At 54.0% G+C, this 20,046-nt stretch overlaps 1 protein-coding gene across 1 annotated transcript; it reads left to right on the top strand.

Moving 5' to 3' along the window:
* The first annotated feature begins 9,257 nt into the window (after positions 1-9,257).
* ADRA2A (adrenoceptor alpha 2A) lies at positions 9,258-12,523 on the top strand. The gene has a single exon (XM_062580034.1). It carries the CDS (start codon positions 9,258-9,260, stop codon positions 10,590-10,592), a length of 1,335 nt encoding a protein of 444 aa, XP_062436018.1. The 3' UTR covers positions 10,593-12,523.
* The last annotated feature ends 7,523 nt before the right edge of the window (positions 12,524-20,046 follow it).

The raw sequence follows: 20,046 nt of genomic DNA, 5'->3' as shown, positions 1-20,046 counted from the left end.
GATGAGAACACTGACCTCCAGTATCCTGTGTCTCAGTGCAAAGGCAAAACCACGGCAGGAGGCTTGGCTGGCATTGCTCCACGCCGGGGTGCAAACCACTTCTCAGGAAAGAAGGGAAGAGAGTTTGTAGCAGCAGAGAATAATCCTTGCTGGTATGCACTTAGTTTTATGTAACAGCTCAGGCCAAGATGTGGATTGTTTTGCTGCTGCATTTTGTGTAGCAGGAATTTCCCTTGCTAACTGTGATGTTTCCAGGGAAAAGGGAAATTGGAATCAAAGAAGCAGAAGTTGAGATGCATTGTAACTCATCTCAGCAGCCAGTGTATCAGCCTGCCTTCTCTCGCTGCTTGGTCCTGATTACATATTACCCTTGGTGTAGTATTCCCAGACAGGATAAACATTTCCTAGGAAGAGAGCTATTTTGTATTGCTGAAATTGTGCTGAATAAGTAAATAAATCAAGAGCTGATGTTTAAACTCAATTTGAGCCTCTCAGAGAGAGGAAAAAAAAAAAGCTGTACCTTGTAATCTACATAGGGTAATTGTATTGTAGGCAACGAGGGAATGAGCACAGCAGCGGTGATGGATTTCCCTCTGCGGCACATTGCATGCAGGATGCGCTGTGGGGGTGGAAACCCCCGGCTCTGGAAGGAAGGATCCTCCCTCCGGTGTCCGTCAGATGGTGAACATCTCTGTGTGCTTCCCACCCGCCTGGCTGCTGTCACGCAGGCCGGGAAGGTGTAGGACCGTGTGCCAGCCAGAGCCCAAACGCGGGGCGGCTTCTGGCCCCGCAGCGAGCGCTGCGCGCGCCCTGCAACCCCCCCGTCTCGGGGCAGCTCCCCGCCGCCGCGGAGGGCTCCTGCTCCAGCCGCCGCCGGTGTGCGGTTCAGGCGCTAGGTCGGCCCTCAGCGTTACAGCACGTAACTACTTCTGCTAGCAAGGAAGCTATACCAGCACTTTTGCCCATCTCTGAACTGAAAGCAGTGGCCGGCTGTGCCACTCCATACATTCACCCTGTGCCCCTTTAGTTCCTGGTTGCTCTTGTAGGAGCAAAAGTTGCCCGGTCCCAACGGGACCAGTTGGGACTGGGAGACTTGCCCGCTTGCATCCCCATCCCCTGAGCTGGAGGGGGCTGCCGGGGCTGGGCGCCGTGCTGGCCATGGGGAGACCCGAGGGGAGCGGGTGCAAGGAGATCCCCCTTCCAGAGCGGGCTGCGACTCTGGGACTGTTCCTCAGCGTTATCTGCTTTTGCCACTAGATGGTGAAATAAGTGAAATCCGCTGGCAGCCTCCCTCCTTGTAGCATCGCACTGATGTGCTCTGCTTTCTGGGAACCCAGCAATTTCAGGCAGTTATCATCTCGTGAGGTTTTATATGGCTCAGCACTCTAGCTCTTTGATCTTTTTAACTCTAGTGCTGCCACGCTTGATTCATTTAGATGCACCAAGCTGGGTTAAACAGGGAGCGTAAACCTGCCCGATGCAAGCATGCACCAAAAGCTGTCTCCTCCTGCAAGCTCAGTGTAGCAGCTCACGGTCGTCTGGCAGTGGAAGCACGATCCACTCCCCCATTTCTCTCTGTTTCCTTCTGATGACCTGAAACCACCATGAGACTTGCATCGTGCCAGGTGGTGACTGCAGCTTTCAGTCCCCACTTGGCTACTTTGTTTTGTCTCCTCTCTTTTCAGGGCTATTTGTTCCTGACTCTTTTGCTGGCAGCTTTGCTCCAACTATGCCTAAGGACCTTCCTGCAGACACATGCAATGAAAAGGAGAGTTACGGGAAGCGAAGGGATGTTTCTCCTGGAGCGCTTCTGAATTCAAAAGAGGAATTGATTGAATGCTGCTGACGGCAGCCCTGACCCAGAGGCAGCATCACTGTGCTGAAGTCCCGGATGGAGGAGGTGAAACATGGCAAGGGAGAGGGCAGAGCCCTGCGGTTGGGTCTTGGGGGAGTGAAACTTGAATGAGTTGCTGCTTCTCAGCCGAGTAATTAAATGTTGGCCTGTCCCGGTCGTGAAATTAAATAGTTTAAGGGGAGTCTCTGCCAATGAAAGGTAACTTGTTAAGCTGTGGAAACTTGATGGTTTCCACTTAGGGGAAGTTTGCAGAGATAGCTAGAGGCAGAGCGGGCGCTGGGTGCCCAGCCCTTCCCCTCTCTGGGCGCCGGCCAGGGTGCCTCGCTACGCGCCTGCACTGCCGGCTTTTCCTCTGAAAAACTGGAAAAGCCCTTCCGGCCTCGTCCGGCCTGCAGCGCAGGCCTGGGCACCCGTTCCGTTCCCCTCGCGGAGGGCGGCGTCGCCGTCCCTCGGGGCAGCGCGGTGTGCAGCGCAGCGGGCGCGCAGCGCAGCGGGCGCGCGGGGGACGGGGCAGCCGCGGCGGAGCCGGGAGCGCCCGCGGGCGGCCGCGCCGCGCCGTGCCATGCCCTGCGTGCCGGCCGAGCGCTGAGGAAGGAGCCCGTGAGATGCTACAAGCAGTTTGTCTGCGAGGCTTGTGTCCTGCTGCGTCGCCGCCGGAGCGGCCGCTTCTGGCGGGATCTGTCCCGTGAGCAGGCGGGGCAGGAAGCCCGGAAAAGGGGGGACGGAGCTGTTCCCCCTGCTGAAAGGGACGGTCTGTCCTGTACATGTTGACTTCTGGCCATGCTGTAGCGCGCAGGGAGCATGGAGGATTCCCGGCTGAGAATCCCAGTTTTACCTGGTCGGCCTGGGTATGAACATGCTCCCCCGTGCTCAGCGCCGAGCAATGCACACATGCATACGTGCACGAGTGCTGCAGAGAGAAAACGCAGGTTCTTCTCTCCCTTCGCCCCCAGGCACCAAGTGCCGCGGCACTCGGGGCCAGCCATCGGTCTGCGGCAGGCAGGCAGCCTGTGAGCTTTCTTGCGGCCCGTCGTGTCTTCTGCAGGGCTGAAGCAAGCCCTTACGGTCGCAGAGGCTCCCGCGGGGAAGCTTTGCCGCTGTCCGAGCCCGGCGGGCCCCGCGGGGTGGCCCCGGCACGGCTGGTGGGCAAGGTGCGCACCTCCTGCCCCGCGCCGGCCGCAGGGGCCCCAGCTCCTCTGCTCCTGCGAGGAATTGGGAGCTGAGCAGCCTGGCATCTCGCCAGCACAACCAGAGGCCCAGTGAGCCTGGGGTTTGTGGGCAGGGAGACAGCTGCCCCCGTGTGCAAATCCTCATGGACCTTGGGAGCAGACCCAGGGAGAAGCAGGACAGAGAAAGTAAAGAGTGCATAAAACGGAGGCTCACACGAGCGCTGTCCCTGCTCCTCAGCCTCGCCCCGAACTCCGCCGCGTTATAATCTGTAGCGTGGAAATGTTTCTCTTGGCCAGGTAGCTGTTGGTTTAGGGCTGTGCTGTCAAACCTTGTAGTTAAAATCCTGCTGAACAGGGCAGGCAACCTGAACGCTGGCTGGTGAGGAAATGCGAGCAGAGCTTTGAAGCGGATTGCAAAAACACTGGAGGAGCAGGTGGTCGCATACGATCTGTCTTGTGCTGGCGTGAGCCAGCTTTCTGCAAATCACAGGGGTAGTCAAGAACTGCTCCAGCAGGCAATATTCAGTGCGCCTCCGTTTCTTCTTGTCTGAACATCTGATACGAGCAGCAGCGTCCCTGCTCGCGAGGGGATTAGGTGCTAGCACAGAGCATTGTCACAGCTATCTCTTTCATGCTGATTTATTCAAATGACTGGGAAAAGTACATCCAGCAGCTGAGTCCAGACAAACTCTGTGGAGAAACAGGGCTCCGCAGAAGCAGTTGCTGTGAGATCTATGAAAAAAAGCAAAATCCAAATCTACAAGTGCAGCATCGCATGGGAAAGGAAGGTCTGCAGATTTTAACGTGTGTGCAGGAGGGCAGAGCGCCTGAGTTCCCAAAACAGCTGGTGCTGACAGCTGGATGGGCAGTCAGATCAGGCAAGCTTGTGATTATTTTAAAAAAAAATAGAATTTAAAATAAAAGAAGATGACTAATGACAGCACCTGCCACACCTCCCTGGAAAGGGATGCTTGTGCTTGCTGACATCTATATTACTTTGCTGTGACACTATGAGTTTCCCCAGCTGGGCCCGGTTTGCCTGCAGAGGAGGAGCTGTACCTCTTCCCCAACAGATCCTCTCTCTCTCTCTCTCTAAGATCCTTTTCCTCCAGGGGTTAAAGCAGGAAGAGGGAGATAGATTCTTATTTTGTGCCACTTGGGCATATCTCAGCCAGCTGGTCACCTGGAGGAAAGGTGGCCATCTCAAAGCTGTTCAATCCTTAGTCTATGGGGATTTCACTGTATGACCCCCAAAGGAGCCCAGCTACTAGAGCAAATCTTCCTGTTTCGATTTATTCAAATATGTCCAGTAGCAACACAGCTACGCAGCTCCAGTGAGGGCTTCCTGCCGTGTGTAGGCAAATAGTGAGATCAGTGCAAATGAGCTAGGCACAGCTCTCCTCAAAGCAAGCGGGAACTGCTGTTCCCCTCTGGGAGCAGAGCGCACCTGGCTCCGAAAGGAAGGCTCCCTCCCTCCGCTGTGTTGTGTCAAGTCAGCGCAGAGATGTTCTTGAAAGCTTGTTTGAAGAAGGTATTTCTGCACCTTGTCTAATGTTTGCCCCTGTTCTATGACCCCCCCGGGAATCCTTACTTAACTGAGCGGCCTTGAGTCGGACTGTCCTTAGACTTGCCCAGCCTTTGTAACCCTGAGCTGGACGGTCCTACCTGTACCAAGAGCGAGAACAGCTCTCGGCCCTTTAGGATCTACCGTTACTTTTTCTCATGTCAAACTCTCTGCTGTTCTGGAAATAAACAATTCCTGGGACTGCTTGTTCAAAACATACATTTGGCAGCCTTATTACCATAATGTTTCTTCCCAGAGATCATCTCCCCATATGTGATCTGCTCCACGCTGTGAGCAGCTCTGAGACCCCGTGAGTGTTTCTTAGCTCCCTCTCCCCGCGAGGCACCTGGGAGGGTGGTCCCAGCTCCCCCGCCTCTGCTGAAAGCAATGCCGGAGCTCGCTGGCGAAGAGGCGTATAAATATGGAAGCGATGTGCCTAATTAATGACCTGAAACCGTCCGTAAAGGTCATCTTGTTTATGAAGAACGCACTTCAAGTACACGTGCCGAATGAGAACTTCTCGGCTGCACCTCAGAAAGGGCACAGCCGCCCGCCCTGGGACGGGCGGCTGGCGGAGGGGAGCTGTCAGCAGGAGAATCGATCATGTTCAGTCTCGCTCATTAGTGCAGAACGAGAACGTGGTCAGAGGAGGAGGGCCCCCCTTGCCCGGCGAGCCTGGCTCTGCGCGAGGCTCTGCGGTGAAACCAGCCTGTTTTGCTAGGGAGGCGGCAAGTTCTTGCAGCAGTTCGGTGAGTGATGCTGCTAGAACGACGTGAGAACAAGCTGTTTTCTGGGCTGTCTCATCAGGCACTTGTTGACTGAGTTTGAACTGCAGAATCCAACAACTTGTATCAATATTGTCAGCAGCATGTGTTCAAAAATTGAGCATCTGGATGCAGATGCCAGGGGATGGATGCAAAAATCTAATTTACTGTGTTTTTTCTTTTTTTCCCTGAAGCTTTTCTATAGCCTTCCAGAGGCTGCAAATTTGAGATTTTTATCTAACCTCAGGACTCTGAGAGTTGAGGCTTTATGAATACTGCAAATTACCACAAAACATGGGATAGACCTGTTAAGATGTCCATCCTGCAGGACAGGGTGCACCAGAGGTGGTCACGTGAGATCTAACTTTGCAGACAGCACTGAGTGCTACTTTAACTCCAGAGGTGTCAATAAAATCACAAAGATGCCTCAGGCACAGAGGGTAACGGTGCGAGGAAAGTGCTTTCGCTAATGCAGGTCGGTCTCTCATCTTTTCTCTCTCACAGACGCGAATACAATGAGAGCACAGCTGTCCCCAGCTTGCAGAGAGCTCTCTTTCCAGCTGTGCTGCTGGAACAAGCCCTCTTCAGGCTTCTGGCCTCACGTGTCCCTCTCACATTCTTCGTCCCAGCAAAGAGCCTTAATCAGAGCTCCCCTTCTGTGACTTTGTGCCTCAGGAGCAATATTGTTGTCTGGGTTTAGCTTCAGGCATTTGAACAGTGTTCAGCTATCTACCAGAGGAAGACAGCAAAATTAAGGCAGCTGGTAACGTTTCATTATTTTCATGTGCTCTCTGCTCATGTCAGGGAATGGATCTTAGCTTTATAGGGAGTATGGGTGCAGACTGGGCATATCCAGAAAGGCACCAACCCAGGTCCAGAGCAAAGCACCTCTGACAGCTCATGATTGCCCTAGCTTTGGTGCAGTTATGACTGAGATCAAGCCAGGCCAGAGTAGGGGTTATGTATTTCAAGCACTAGACAGCCTGCTCTCTTTCCTGTGTCTTTTCATCTAAGCAGTGACCATGGAGGCCTCTGTTGGGGGAGATCACAGGGATCTGCAGATCCCATATCCAAGGGAGAACAGAACTCACCCCAGGACCCAGAGCTACACCTCCTACAGAACATGCAGGTGGCCTGCAATGAGCAGAAAGCAGAAGATGGCCCAGTTCAGCATCTCCTTGATGCCTTCCCTGCTCTTACCACAGGCTTTGGTAAGTCTTTTCATCCTTTGTGTCTTCATTTGCCCCTTGCAAAGTCTGTGCTTATACTGTGGCCCTGGATCAGTAGCAAAGCACAGGGCATCTTGTAATACTCTGAAGGGGCTCCCTATGCAATTGATCTTGTTTTTAATGGCTATTGCAGTATTTGCCCCAGCTCTTCTGGCCTTGGGAAGATGCCACCGTGCTATGGTTGTTGTCTTACATGCACACATCCATGCCCTCATGTGTTTACTCTCTGCTAGAGATTTTTACAGCATGCACAATCAAGAACATACCTCGAGTTCAATTTCCAGGTTGTAAATCACATCTACAGATTGCTCTTCTGCCAGGCAAAATAGCACAGTGACTCCTGTACTCGCGTTCTCAAACAGTGGGATTCCCCCCTTGCTCTCCTTTCCCTTCCTCCCTGGCCGGCTCTCAGAGGCTGTGCTCTCCAGCTCGCAAACTCTGCTTCCCACCCCTGCTCTCTCTCTCTCCTGGGTGTCATCAGGTGGTCTGGGCCTGGCTTATAACACGGTGTGTGGTGCAGGGACAAAGATGACAGGGCTTCCTCCATCTCGCCAAGGAAATAACGTTCATTGGTCCATGCGCTCAGCACAGCAATTAATTGAAAGCTGCCTGAATGTGTAGCACCAAGTGAGCGTCATTAAAGCCATCTGAAAATGAAGGAGAAAGAGAAGAGACCACGAGCATGAGGGATGAGGGCTGGAGTCAACGTGCTCTACTGGTGAGTAATCTGTACGTGCTCGGAGCTGACAGCTTTTGAGGCCGGACTGACTGCCAGGTACGTCACTATTACTGTTTCTCTGTTAAAAATGTTCTGTGCTGCCATTGCAGCTGCAGCGGTGGGCGACGGCACCCTCTGTGCTGCTACTGCTTCCAGGTCAGCGAGGAGCTTGGAGCGGCCCGGGGACGGTGCCCGGCACCGGGGCTGGGCAGGGTGTTGCGGGCAATCCCCCACCTCGGCCTGCTGCCCGTCTCCCCTCCTCCTCGCGCGGGGCGCTGAGGAGCCCCGCGGCAGGCCGCGCAGCGGGGTTGCTCCACGGAGGGGCCGTGTCTCCTGGTGGCCTGGTGGCCCCTGTCTCCTGCCGCCCGGCGAGGAGGGCGGCCATCTCGCGGCGCGGCACTCGTGGCTGCTGCCGGGCTTGCGGCCCGCGTAGCCAGGAGCTGGCAGCGGCGCCGGCCGCAGGGACGCTGGCCGCGGCCCGGTGCGCGGTGTGCGCGGAGTGCGCGGAGCGCGGTGCAGTGCGGCGCCGCCGCCAGCAGGTGCCACTGCCCCCCCGCGCTGCCCGGGGCCGCGCCGCCGGCTCGGCCCGGCTCGGCTCGGCCCGGCCCGGCCCGGCCCGGCCCGGCCGCCCTCGCTGCCGGCGGTCGGTGCGCCGAGGCTGGGCGCGGGGGTTTGGCGAAGGCGACGCCCCTCACCGCCGCCTCGGGCCACCGCTGCCCCCGGCCTCTTCCCGCCGGCACGCGGCCTTCCGCCGCCCCCCCCCCCCCCCCCGCCGCGGCCCCGCGGGGCAGCAGCGCCCGCGCCGCCGGCCCCGGCCCGGGCGCCCCCGCGGCCAGCGCGCCCCCGCGCACGAGCGGGCGTGCCGGCGCGGAGCCCCGCGCGGGCGCACGAGTTCCTCGATGGCAGCCGGGCCCCCGGGGGGCACAGAGCCGCCCGCCACTGCCCCCCTCCTTGCAGCGCCCCGTCGCTGCGACCTGCCGCGCTCCGCGCTCGCGGGCCGCCGCTCTCCTCTCCCGCAGGCTGCCCGCGCCCGCGCCGCCGCGGCCTGGGCGGCCCCGGGGGGCGCTGAGCCGCGAGGGAGCCATGGGGCCGGCCGGAGAGCGGCGGCAGGCCCTGGCGCCGAGCAGGTAGGGCAGCCGGGGGTGTCCTCGGCACCAAGCAGCGGGCACGTGCGCGTGTGCGCGCGAAGGTGTGCAAGCAGAGCCGAGGGCTGCGGGAAGGGCCGAGGGGGAGAGGAGCTGGGGCGCGGGCCGGAGGGCTGGGCGCTGGGGCGAGCGCGTGTGCGCACAGTACGGGCGGCGTGGAGGTGTGCGTGTGCCGGCTGAGCAGGCGGGCACGACCGCTGAGCAGTGGGGCTGAGCAGAGCCGGGACGTGCGAGAAGGCAGCGCGGCAGGCTGCGTGCGCCTGGGAAGTGCGGGGAAGGCCAGGCTGTGTGCGTGCGCGCCGCGCCGCTGGGTGCGGGCACTGAGCAGGGCGAGTGCGCAGCGGGCTGAGGCAAGAGGCAGTGAGTGCTCGTGGGAAGGGCTGTGTGTGCGCGGGTGTGTGTGTGTGTGCGCGCAGCGTGTGCGGCTGTGTGTGTGTGTGTACGCGCAGCGTGTGCGGGTGTGTGTGTGTGTGTGTGTGCGCGCCGGGGGCAGCTCCCCACGTGGGGCTGACGCGGCAGCCCCGGCCTGATCCGGGGCTATAAAGCGGCGCGGCGGCGAGCGAGGCAGAGCAGCCGCCGCCGGCTGCAGCCGCGCCGCCCCGCGCCCCGCTCCGCGCCCCGCGCCCAGGTAAGCGGCGCCGCCGCGGCCGGCCGCGCTCCCCTGCGGGCTGCGCCCCAGATGCGCCGCGGAGCGCCGCCCCGAGCGGCGGAGTAGCAGCGCGGAGCCCCGCGGAGCAGCGCGGCGCGGCAGCGCGCAGCCCGGGCGGGGCGGCGCAGGGGCAGAGGGCGGGGGTTTCCGCGCAGCCGGGGTTGATGTTTAACCTGGAGCGCCCGTTCACGGAGAGGGGCCACTTCTTCCCCTCCATGGAGTACCAGCGGCAGCTGGAGGAGGAGGAGGGCTACCCGCCGCCCGGCACCAACGGGACCTTCAACGACAGCGGTGCCGGGTCGGGCTGGGGCACGCCGTACCCCCTGCACACCACCGTCACCCTCATCAGCCTGGCGGTCTTGCTCATGCTTTTCACCGTCTTTGGCAACGTCCTGGTCATCATCGCTGTCTTCACCAGCCGTGCACTCAAAGCCCCCCAGAACCTCTTCCTGGTCTCCTTAGCCTCGGCAGACATCCTGGTGGCCACGCTGGTCATCCCCTTCTCCCTGGCAAATGAGGTCATGGGATACTGGTACTTTGGCAAGGTCTGGTGCGAGATTTACCTGGCCTTGGATGTCCTCTTCTGCACCTCCTCCATTGTGCACTTGTGTGCCATCAGCCTGGACCGCTACTGGTCCATCACACAAGCCATCGAGTACAACCTCAAGCGTACCCCACGCCGCATCAAGTGCATCATTTTTATCGTCTGGGTCATCTCAGCTGTCATCTCCTTCCCACCACTCATCTCCATTGAGAGGAAGAGTGGGCAGCAGGCTGACCAGGGGGTGGCAGAGTGCAAGATCAATGATGAGAAGTGGTACATAATCTCTTCCTGCATCGGCTCTTTCTTTGCCCCCTGCCTCATCATGATCCTGGTGTACATGCGCATCTACCAAATAGCCAAGAGACGGACCAGGGTACCACCGAGCAGAAGGGCAGAGTGCCCTGAGAAGAGGCAGAATGGCTTGGCTGACAAGGAGGACCTACCAGCAACAGCCCAGCTTAACGGGGAGAAGGTGGCAGGAGGCAGTGGTGGGCAGGAAGGGGAGGTCAACGGCATAGACATGGAAGAGACCTCCTCCTCCGAGCACCAGGAGAACAGCCGGTGTAAGAAGTCAGAGAGACCGTCGAGGGGCAAGGCCAAGACTAAGTTGAGCCAGATTAAGCCTGGGGACAGTTTGCCCAGGAAGGCAGAGGAAGAGAGGAACACCAAAGGGTCCCGGTGGAGGGGCAGGCAGAACCGGGAGAAGCGTTTTACCTTTGTGCTGGCAGTGGTGATCGGGGTCTTTGTCATCTGCTGGTTCCCCTTCTTCTTCACCTACACACTGATGGCCCTCTGCAAGAGCTGCTCCGTGCCTGAAACCCTCTTCAAGTTCTTCTTCTGGTTCGGGTACTGCAATAGCTCCTTGAACCCTGTCATCTATACCATTTTCAACCATGACTTCAGACGGGCATTCAAAAGGATCCTCTGCAGGATAGAGAGAAAAAGGATTGTTTGAAGGACCTTTTGCTACCAGCAGGACTAAATAACTCAAGACTTCATAGGAGAGTAAGGCATGGGTCTCTTGGGCTGTGCTTGCATGGGGTGGTTTCCTTCAGCTTGCTGGAAGCCTTTAAAACCTGAGATGAGCCTGTCAAAACGCCAGGCAGCAGCAGCGAGGAGCAGCAGGCAAGTGGAAGTCTGAGCCGTAGCATTCAGCTTTCCAGGGGAGGATGGCTTTTGACTTGCTTAGTTATTTTGTTAGTTTTTCTTTCGTTTTTCCTTTTTTTTTTCTTTTGCCAGAATCTCTCGGTGGATATCTTTGTGACTGCTCAGTTTGACTCTTTAAAGACAAAACAACTGATGTGCAGCTCCATGAGATGAACAACAAAGAGGGAGTACACCACCTCAGAGGGGTTGGCTTTTTTATGTTACTGTATCTTTTCTTTTTGTTGTTGGATGTGTAATTAATTTTAAGCCCCTTGTAAAATACTATATTGTATCCCAGAATCTGAATGTCTTAATTTTTGTAAAGCAAGCAGCTTTGAAACTGTGAATGCTTTAGTAATCTTTGACATCTGAAAAGTTGCTCTCTTTCTCCTTCCTCCTTTTCCCCTCTAACAGTTAGGGTCATTTTCCCTACCTGGCAGTTTGATAACATTACCAAAATTTCAATTGCCCTGTGGATTTTTGGGCTATAAAGCTTAGACTCACAGACTACACAATATATATACACACATATATATTTAATGTCATATCTGACTCTGTTTAATTTTTGTGTTGCCTGTTGATACAATACATATGCAATACTGTGACACAAGACGGTTGAGACAGACAGTCAGAAGGAGTTACTAAAACAGATGCTAATAGACCAGGGGGGTTGCAGGTAGTTGGGGGTGACCCAGGGGCTGCAGGAGGCTGTTTCTCCTGCAGCGTGAAGCTTGGGAGCTGGCCAAGCTCCCACGAGCTAATCTCCGTTCACATTACCCCACCCTGCAGCACTGAAATGGGTTCAACACTAACTCACTTCCCCCACCTCTGACTGTAAATACGTAACATTTCAGAGCAGGTATCAGGGCTCCACATATCATGTTATCTGATTTGTATTGATTTCTGCCGTTTCGACTCCGACGGGGTTTCCTTCCTGCGGAGGTTTGTGCGCAGAGGCTGTTCTACCTTTCTGAATTTTGCCGCCAGAGCTAAGTTTTTAATCTGCCACTCTCATTTTTTGTAGGGGATGCTGAACTGTCCCTCTTTCGGTCTCAATCGTATACAGGGCAAAAATCTGAAATGTGAAACTTACTGGCAGGTTTCCTAGTATTTTATAGTGTAATTATGCTTTTTAAAAGAAGATAGATGTAAATATTGTGAGACTGGAGCAGGAGAGAAAAAATACTGCTCTTTCTTACACTCCTTTCCTGAAATGTCTTTCAGCTCTGTCTGCTACAGAAAACAAACAAACAAAAAAAAAACCCCAAAACAAAACCCCAACCTGAACAGAACAAATCTAACATCCTTATGCCATGAAGAAGTGTCTGGAGAATATTAGAAGGAAAAACATTTTGTCTGTTACAATAAATGTGTCGGAAAGCCTTTTAATGTTATAACAGCAGCTTTATTGAATACTGACAAATCACAGAAATTGTTTGGAAAGAGCAAACTTTGTTTAAGACTCTTGTAAAAGTGAGTTTGTCTATACTGGCGTTGTACAGTGCACAGGAAGAGACTTAGAGAAAATAGTACCTTTTTACTTTTAGAAGTGTTTTGTTGATTTTGCTCTCTCTTTGAACTCTGTAATTATCTCCAAGGGTCCCTGAGTGTATTTTGGGATCTGGAGAGCAATGTTTACATTCACTTACATTTTCAGAATTGAATCCTCAAGAGGTGAGGAAAGCAAAGAAGCTGTGCTTTACTGAAAAAAAAAATCAAAAAAACCTGGAAATTGCTATAATGGATGATTATTTTTATTAAATAAAAAAAGACATTTACAGATCAAGCGTGAAAATCCTCTGAATAATGTTACCTGTATTTTCTTTTTTCAACTGTTCACCAGTTCTCTGGCAGCTATGGTCTTGACATCTTCTAAAGGAATGTGTTGGGAAAAGCGCCTGTGTTTTCTGAAAGGCATTGTTATACCGGGCGAGAAACAATGGCTCAGTTCACGGCACAGTGGCATAATAACAAATGAGTCCTTGATATTTCTTTCTTTTCTTTTTTTTTTTTTCTTTTTTTTTCCTTTTATGCCACAGTAAGTGCATTCTTGTGCTGCTTAAAAAAAAAAGAAGAGCTTAGGGTTTCACAGTAGTTTGCTCCTTGGAAGTGCACCCTTTCTGCCCCTCAGTGGGGACGTCTGGCTGGGGCAGTATTCTTACAGCAGCTTGGTGGAGGAGGTTTCTAATAATTGTGTCACAGATGCGATTGGAAATGATTCGCCTGGAAGGTAGGTAGTGTATTTCTTGATACAGGTAAGAGTGTCCATCTGACCAGAGGTGTGGGCTTTGTTTCCAGGCCCTGAGAGCAGGACCTCTGAGCTTGCTTGTCATTGAGCCAACGCTGCTGAGACCCATCTTTGCAGGAGGGTGGTGGGAGGTTGTTCTCTGGCTGAAGGTAGCAGTGCTGTGTTGGCACCTGCCTTCACGAGGTTGCAGGGACTTGGATCAGCACCCGCTTCTGTTGTGATCCTTCACCACCCCCAAATGCCAGGTGGCTCTATGGCAGGATCCTGTGGGTACTTTAGCGTGTGTTTTGCCTGGCACCGTGTGTAGCTGTGCAGCTGAGCTTGTGTGCAGTTGTTTGCAGATTGAGGACCTCCAAGAGACAACGTTTTAGAGGTAAATTCCTGCTGTTTTGGCTGGAAGGGGAACAAGGGATGTATTCAAGGGGCTAGCTTTCCAAAGGTCCTAAATGCCTTCCCCTTCCACTGCTGTTCAGAAGCTTTCTGGCTCTGGTCTCCCCACTGCCTTGGCTGTTTGGGCACCTGAAGTCACCTGACTTCCATGCTCTGCCTCTGGTTTGGTGGAGAGTAAGTGAACAGAGACTTGTGATGGAGCTGTGTTGGGGTGCGCAGCCATAGGGGTTTGCTCTGCACCGAGGTTGCGATTGCAGGAGCTTGGAAAGTCTAGAAATGGGCCAGGGCTGGTGAGCAGTGCTGCTGCTTGGTGTGGGTGCTTTGCGGTGTCCCACGCTGAACCTCATGAGAAACAGGGCGAGGAGGAGTGGACGGAGATAGAGCATACTCTAGAGCTCCCTGTGGAGGGGAGACCTAGCTTTTGGCTGTGACCTTGGCACCCCTGGAGATGTCTCTGTGTCCCAGCTTGTCCTCTCTCAGCCCATCTGAGCTGCACAAATGATCCAGGCTCTGAGTCTCTGCGACCAAAGTGGGATGGTGTCTGTGAGGGGTGACACTGATAAATGAACTGGACCAAGGGCTGGCTGCTGCTCCTGCCTCGGCCTCCTTGTGGGGGCCATTGCAGGTCAGGAGGGCTTGATGTGGGCAGTGTCCTGTTCTCCATCTCCCTCATCTCAGCTGGTACTGTTGGCCCTGGAGAGTTTTCCAGAGTCGGCAGCAGCCCTCCTGGGCACCACGGGGGACAGTGCCCTGGGGGCGGGAGGTCATTCAGCTCTATCCGTCATCGGCTACGCTTGCTCCGGTCCCTCTGCTGCTCTGTCTTCCTTGCAGCCAAATCTCTAGCATGGGCTGGAGTGTTTTGTTGGGGTTGAGGGCAGCAATGGGACTTCAACGGACTTTTAGTTAGTGAAACTTTGTGCAACTGAACTGTGTCTGATTGTCCCCAACTTTCCATCAAAGGTAAAAGTGCACATAACTGAAGCAGTGCCTTCAGGGTTGCATCCCTCCCGATATAAGCGTGCTCCTCACGGTTCAGCCCTATCAAATAAAGTCTCCTAGGGGCTATTTCCCTTGGAGGCAGCAGCTCCCTGGTCTGACAGGGCAGAGCTACCTGCCTGTCCTTGTGGCCAGTGTCTGAATTCCAACATCTTACTGCACTTGCCCCTTGTGACATAGCTTTCATTTCGCTTTCCCTGGATTGCCGGTCCTTGCAGTCTCTGCCGTGCCCTCCGTCGGCCCTTCAGCCCTGCTGGGGAAGGGCCCCTCTGGGCTGCAGGGCCTGCGGGAGCTAATTCCTCCCTGTGATCGGGAGAGAGCTACCTCGGTGCTCTAAGCTCGTTCCTGGGCAAACGGCACATTATGGGGCAAAATGAACTTTGGCTGATTTTTATAGCGTTTTATTTCGGGGCTCAAAGGTTAATGGTGCACGGGTGGGAAGGAGGGACCTGCCTGCCTGCGCGGTGTGGGTTCATCCAGGGTGGCACTGCCGACCGCGCGGGCTGTCCCGGTGCGCGGAGGTGCCGCAGGTGGGCTCGAGCCTGGCGGGTTTCCCTGCGGCGCAGGGCAGCCTGCGGCGTCGCCCCGGAGCACAGCTCGGCGGTGCGTGGCGGGTCCCGCCGGGTGGCCTGGCCAGGCGGGTGTCCCGAAATGTCCCTGGGGAGCCGCAGGGGCAGCAGGGAGGCCACGGAGCAGTGACTGCCTGCGTCCGTCTCTGAATCTCTTGTCCTGCTAGTGCACCTGCTTGTTTCTGCGGGGCCTTGGCCTCTGCTCTCAGAGGGGCGAGGGGCTGCTCGCAGGGACGAGCTGCTCGGAAGCGTCCCAAGGGCAGCACGCTTGCACGAGGAGCAATGCTGGCCTCTGACTCTGCTCACAGAAAATGAGTTTCCCAGGCGTTGGGGAACCTCGGCAGGTTTTGACCCATGTCTACCACTACGCTGTGCCATGAGTACCCCCTTCCCCCCCGGCACTCCTGTTCCTCACCCAGGGCTTGGTGGGCCTCCTGCCCTTGGGATGTCCCTCGGGGTTTGGTGGCTGATCCAGGTGAGAGGGAACTGGTGAGGTTCTCATCCTCTGGAGCATTTTACTTTATTCTTATTTTTATTTTTATTTATTTTTATTTTTCTCTCTCTTAACATTGCCTGTTCTTTCGCCCCTGGAGAAGTTCAAAGTCTGTGGAGATTAGTTCCTTATTACAACCAATGCCCTGGCAGACGGCTGCACTTGAGCTCTGTCACTGTTTCTGCTGTGAGCCTCACTTTGCAGCTGGTTTGTAATAACATCTTTGTGACTTGTTAGAAATTTATAGCCGCAATTGCTGTGCCTAATCCCAAGCTGCAGAAATGGAGTGAAGGGAGATTATGATTAGCAGAGAATCCGTCGCTGGCATTAGCCACTAATGCTCAAACAGTTCACAGACTGCTCTGCCAAGGGATAGGCAGGGCCGGATCCTGGGCACTTCTTGACCAAAGAGGTCTGTAGTCTGAGTCCTGAGCAGTGAGCAGAAACACCATAAAACACCCACCTTGTTGTCAGAGCAAGGCTTACGTGGCCTGGTTGGTCCCAGGAGGGGGGACGTTCCTCACCCGCTGGGGGTGCAGGAGAGCCCCTGTATGGGCTCGGTGAGGTGCGTCCACATGGCCCAGGAAGCCAAGGCAGACATGGCATTGGCCCCCTCAGGGAGGTGGGTCAGGTATCGATTAGAGACGTTGATATTTGAGCTGGTCATTTACTATCCCTTCCTGGTCAAGGGACTTTCTTGGCTGTTGGATGGTTCCCCAAGAGAGTTTGTTCCTTCAGGGACCACCGGCATCTGGGGCCAGCACCTCAGACCCAGAGGCACATGGGGAGGCAAGATGGGCTGCAGCCTCTGAAATCCAACAGAGGCGTGAGGACAAGCCATAGGAGCAGGAAGGGGTCTCCCTCCCTTGGGCACAGGCCTTGAGGTGTATCAGTAAAGGAGTAAATGTCCCTCGCTGTGTCTTTAGTGGGATGAAGCTAAATTCCAGTTTGATCAAGTTTAGGAGAGGCTTTCAGTGCTGGATCGAGTCTAAGGTCCTGCTGGCCCTCCATGGCTTGGAGAATGGCCTGCAGCAGATTTCAGGGAATACAGAGGAACAACGTCCTTCCTGGGAGGCTCTGGAGTGATTGGACAGTTAGGGATTTCCTGGGGCCAGTGTTTTGCGTTAATAGAGAAATTCTATTAACATGTGTTTCCTTTCAGCGATGCCCTAGATTGGGAGATCTGGATGGCTTTCAAAAACGTGTTTGAGTCAAATGCCAGTAGCTGACTCCTTGAAAAAGGAATGGGGTGAAGCTTGGGGGCTGGTGAATGCTGGTGGAGGTGAGACAAACTGACCCAACTGTCCTTGGCTTCCCTGCATGGGAAACAGTGAGCTGCTTGCAATGTTTGGCCCTTACTTGTTTAAGCACAGCTCAGGGCATGGCATTTGCAAGAGCAGCCTTGCAGTCCTCCCAGGCTGGGTGACCTGCTGTAGGGTTCACTCCCAGAGATGAAAAACACTTGTTTTAAATCAACTGCTACATGAAAGAATTGATTGCTCCTTGGCTGATTGAAACAGTTTTGCTTTGCTGGACTGTGACTTTATGGCCTTTTTCCTGTTTTGCTTTTAGGTTGCTCTCTATGAACAAAAGAAAAAAAAAAAGAAATTCCTACTGCTGGACATCTCTGGTAAAATAATTCCTGCTCAGGACCACTTTGCCTTCATCCACAAGCTTGCAGTTGCTGCAAAGCAGACTTCTGAAGCTGGAAACCCTATGGTGTTACTGAAAAATTCCCTGGGTTAAAAAATAAAATAAATGTAAAGATAAATATTTAAAACTCTGCAGCTGACCTTCTGCTTTTCAGAATTAATTGACTTTTTTAGAGAGAGTGAAATGCTGAATTCTGGCCTTTTATCACCAGAATGACTTTTGCCACCACAAAAATTCTGACAAACGGTTCCTGTCCCAGACGCAACGTGCAGGATTAGACCCTGAGCGAGGCAGGCCTCCGGAGCTCAACCAGGGTGCTGCTGATTTGCACCCGTGGTGCCGCTTCTCCTGCCCCTGTGATTATCCTGGCAATCGTGGTCTCTGGGTAATTGAGTGGTAAGGCATCTCGGTGTGAAGCTGGAGTTGTTCTTGGTTTTGCGATGCAGACAATGGACCAGAAACGGCTCTTGAACGTGCCAGGACAAGCTTCCTGTTAATTTAGGCAGGGATGTGCTGGCACTTTGCAGGCTCGCTGCAGCCCGGCTCAGCCTCTCCCTGCTCATAGGCGCTGCTGCAAATTGACAGCACTACTAACCAGAAAGGCACATTTCTGCAGGGGGCTCCAAATAAATTACTAAGGATTTCTGTTTCCCAGAGGAGTATCCGAGCCACAGAGCAGTAACGTGACCAGTGTCAGCCGAAGCTGGACAGCTGGTGGCCAAGGAGAAGAGAGAGCAGGGTCCCTGATGCACCAGCCCACCACTTCCACCCTGCTGCCGTGAGGCTCGCAGGACCTTATGTTTTTTTCACAGCCCAAATGCAGAAGTCATAGGGGGAGATAAGAACCTATGGCAGGTTAAAGAGGAAGAAAAACCCGCCTGGATGTGATCCTGTGCAGTACGCTCTAGGTGACCCTGTTTGAGCAGGGGGGTTGGACTATGTGATCTCCAGAGGTCCCTTCCAACCTCAACCATTCTGTGATTCTGTGAAAAAAGGGGAAAAGTTCTTTCTGTCTCTCATGGTCTGCATTTTGCCAGTAACCTAAACTCAATCCAAAGACTTAAACTTCAAAGAAGTTAGTTTAATTCTACATTTACTGTTTTCAAAGCACCTTCTTGGCTTTTAAGCCAGTCTCAAAGTGTTGTAGGGTCAGAAGAGTTAAAATGGCCAGTTAAAACTAAATAATCTAACTTCCTTACAGTGAGGGATTTACCATCACAGGCTTTTGCCAGTGCTGTCTCAGGATAATGAAGACACATTCAACACAATTTGAACAGCAGTGTAATTATTTAAAGTACGTTGGTCAACCTTTGGATGAGATGGTTTTAATACAATTCAGCAAAGAGGAAAAGAAAACCCAAACGCTGCTCTGCTGAACTGGACGTGCACTGAGGAAAGCAAGGTAAGTAGTGCTGTAGGTAGGGAAATTGTTTGTAACAAGTGGCTGTGCCAGGACTAATCACCAAAGAGAAAATGTATGCAGCCCATATAACTGGTATGAATGGAACTTGGTCTGATTAGGGTGTCTTACAGTAAAATTGGACAATTCTAGCTGCAGATGCAGTGGTGACAGCTGTCAGTATAGTCCAGTGTTAATTGGCTTAAATCCTTTGCAATGGAAACAACCTACTCGTATGTTAGGCATTGCTCGATTTCTACTGAAATGCCCCTTCCTGCCTATGCTGCTGTGTAATTCTCATGGAAACGTCTTCTCCGAGGCACGCAGCTGGGAAAGGTGGGTGGCCCAGACACCTGAAGGGCTCTTTTGGGAAATGATTCACATCAGCCACGTCCATCCATGAGGGGGATTTTTTTTTAACCTCTTAGTCAAACAACGTTTCTCATCACCTTAGTTCCGTGGATTACTATTGCTGATGATACAACACTGACAGGGAGTGGGAAGAAGGAATGCATTTGTGGGGATACAAGTGAAATGCATGGAAAGCGAGAGGTGGTAAAGCAGGATGGGGAAATGCTTGGTGTAAAGCAGATGATATTGCTGTACATCCAGACATGAAAAATCCAGCCTAAAAGGCTAGAAGAGGCTAATGGGATGTTTTTCCCATTTATCCATTTTGAGAATTTAGGACTTAAATGCTTTTATGCTAGTATCCATGCCGGTGCTTTCCAATTTGAGACTCTGTCGTGTGGCATTTGCCTGAGCAGTGATGAGGGAAGGTTTGTGCCACGCTCAGCACTAACTGCTGCTGAAGCTCAGCCACAGCCACTGCAGGAAAGGCCTCTGCATGTGCAGCATGTTGCACAGAAACGTTAAGGACGTGGTCAGCCATGAGAGCAATGGCAAACCGGAGCCTTTGGGAGGTGATTTGGGCTTTGTAGAGCAAAAGTGAGCACCTCCGGGCTGTGGAAGACGCAGCGAGGAGGGGGCGGTGCAGTCAGCGGCTGTGTGTGGAAGACGTGAGTACGCTCAGAGGCAGCAGAGGACGTGAGAGTATGTGATCTCGGTGTGTCACGGATCTCTCCCGTGCCTGTGCTGAGACAGATCTTCTCTGGTGTTAGCCATGCTGACAGGCACTAGCTCCTCTCAGTGCAGGTGAGCTAACATTGATACAGCAGTGGGACCAGGATGCTCAGCAGGCTTTTACTGCGCTGCAGGGCTGCTGACTGGGGCATGGAGGGAGGAGTGGTTGCAATAAGCAGGTGAAAACCGTCCTTGGCTTTTGCAGGGAGTGAGGAACCTGCTTGCCAGAGCTGGGTGTGCTCAGCCCAGGGGCCAGCACTGGGCCTGTGCTTCAGCAGATCCATGACCTGGAATGACTCTTCCAGAAGTGGATCAACTTTTTCATTGCAACTTCCTGCACCTGAAAGCAAGCTGCCTATTTTAGGAAATCCTCGGTCCTGCATTGGGCTCCCTTTCCCTTTGCTTGCTGGCGACCTCAGCGCAGGGCCAAGA

The sequence above is a fragment of the Rhea pennata genome, chromosome 7, assembly GCF_028389875.1.
Source record: "Rhea pennata isolate bPtePen1 chromosome 7, bPtePen1.pri, whole genome shotgun sequence".
Classification (NCBI taxonomy): domain Eukaryota; kingdom Metazoa; phylum Chordata; class Aves; order Rheiformes; family Rheidae; genus Rhea; species Rhea pennata.
Note: the sequence above shows the minus strand (reverse complement) of the source record. Positions and strands in the feature narration are given on the sequence as shown.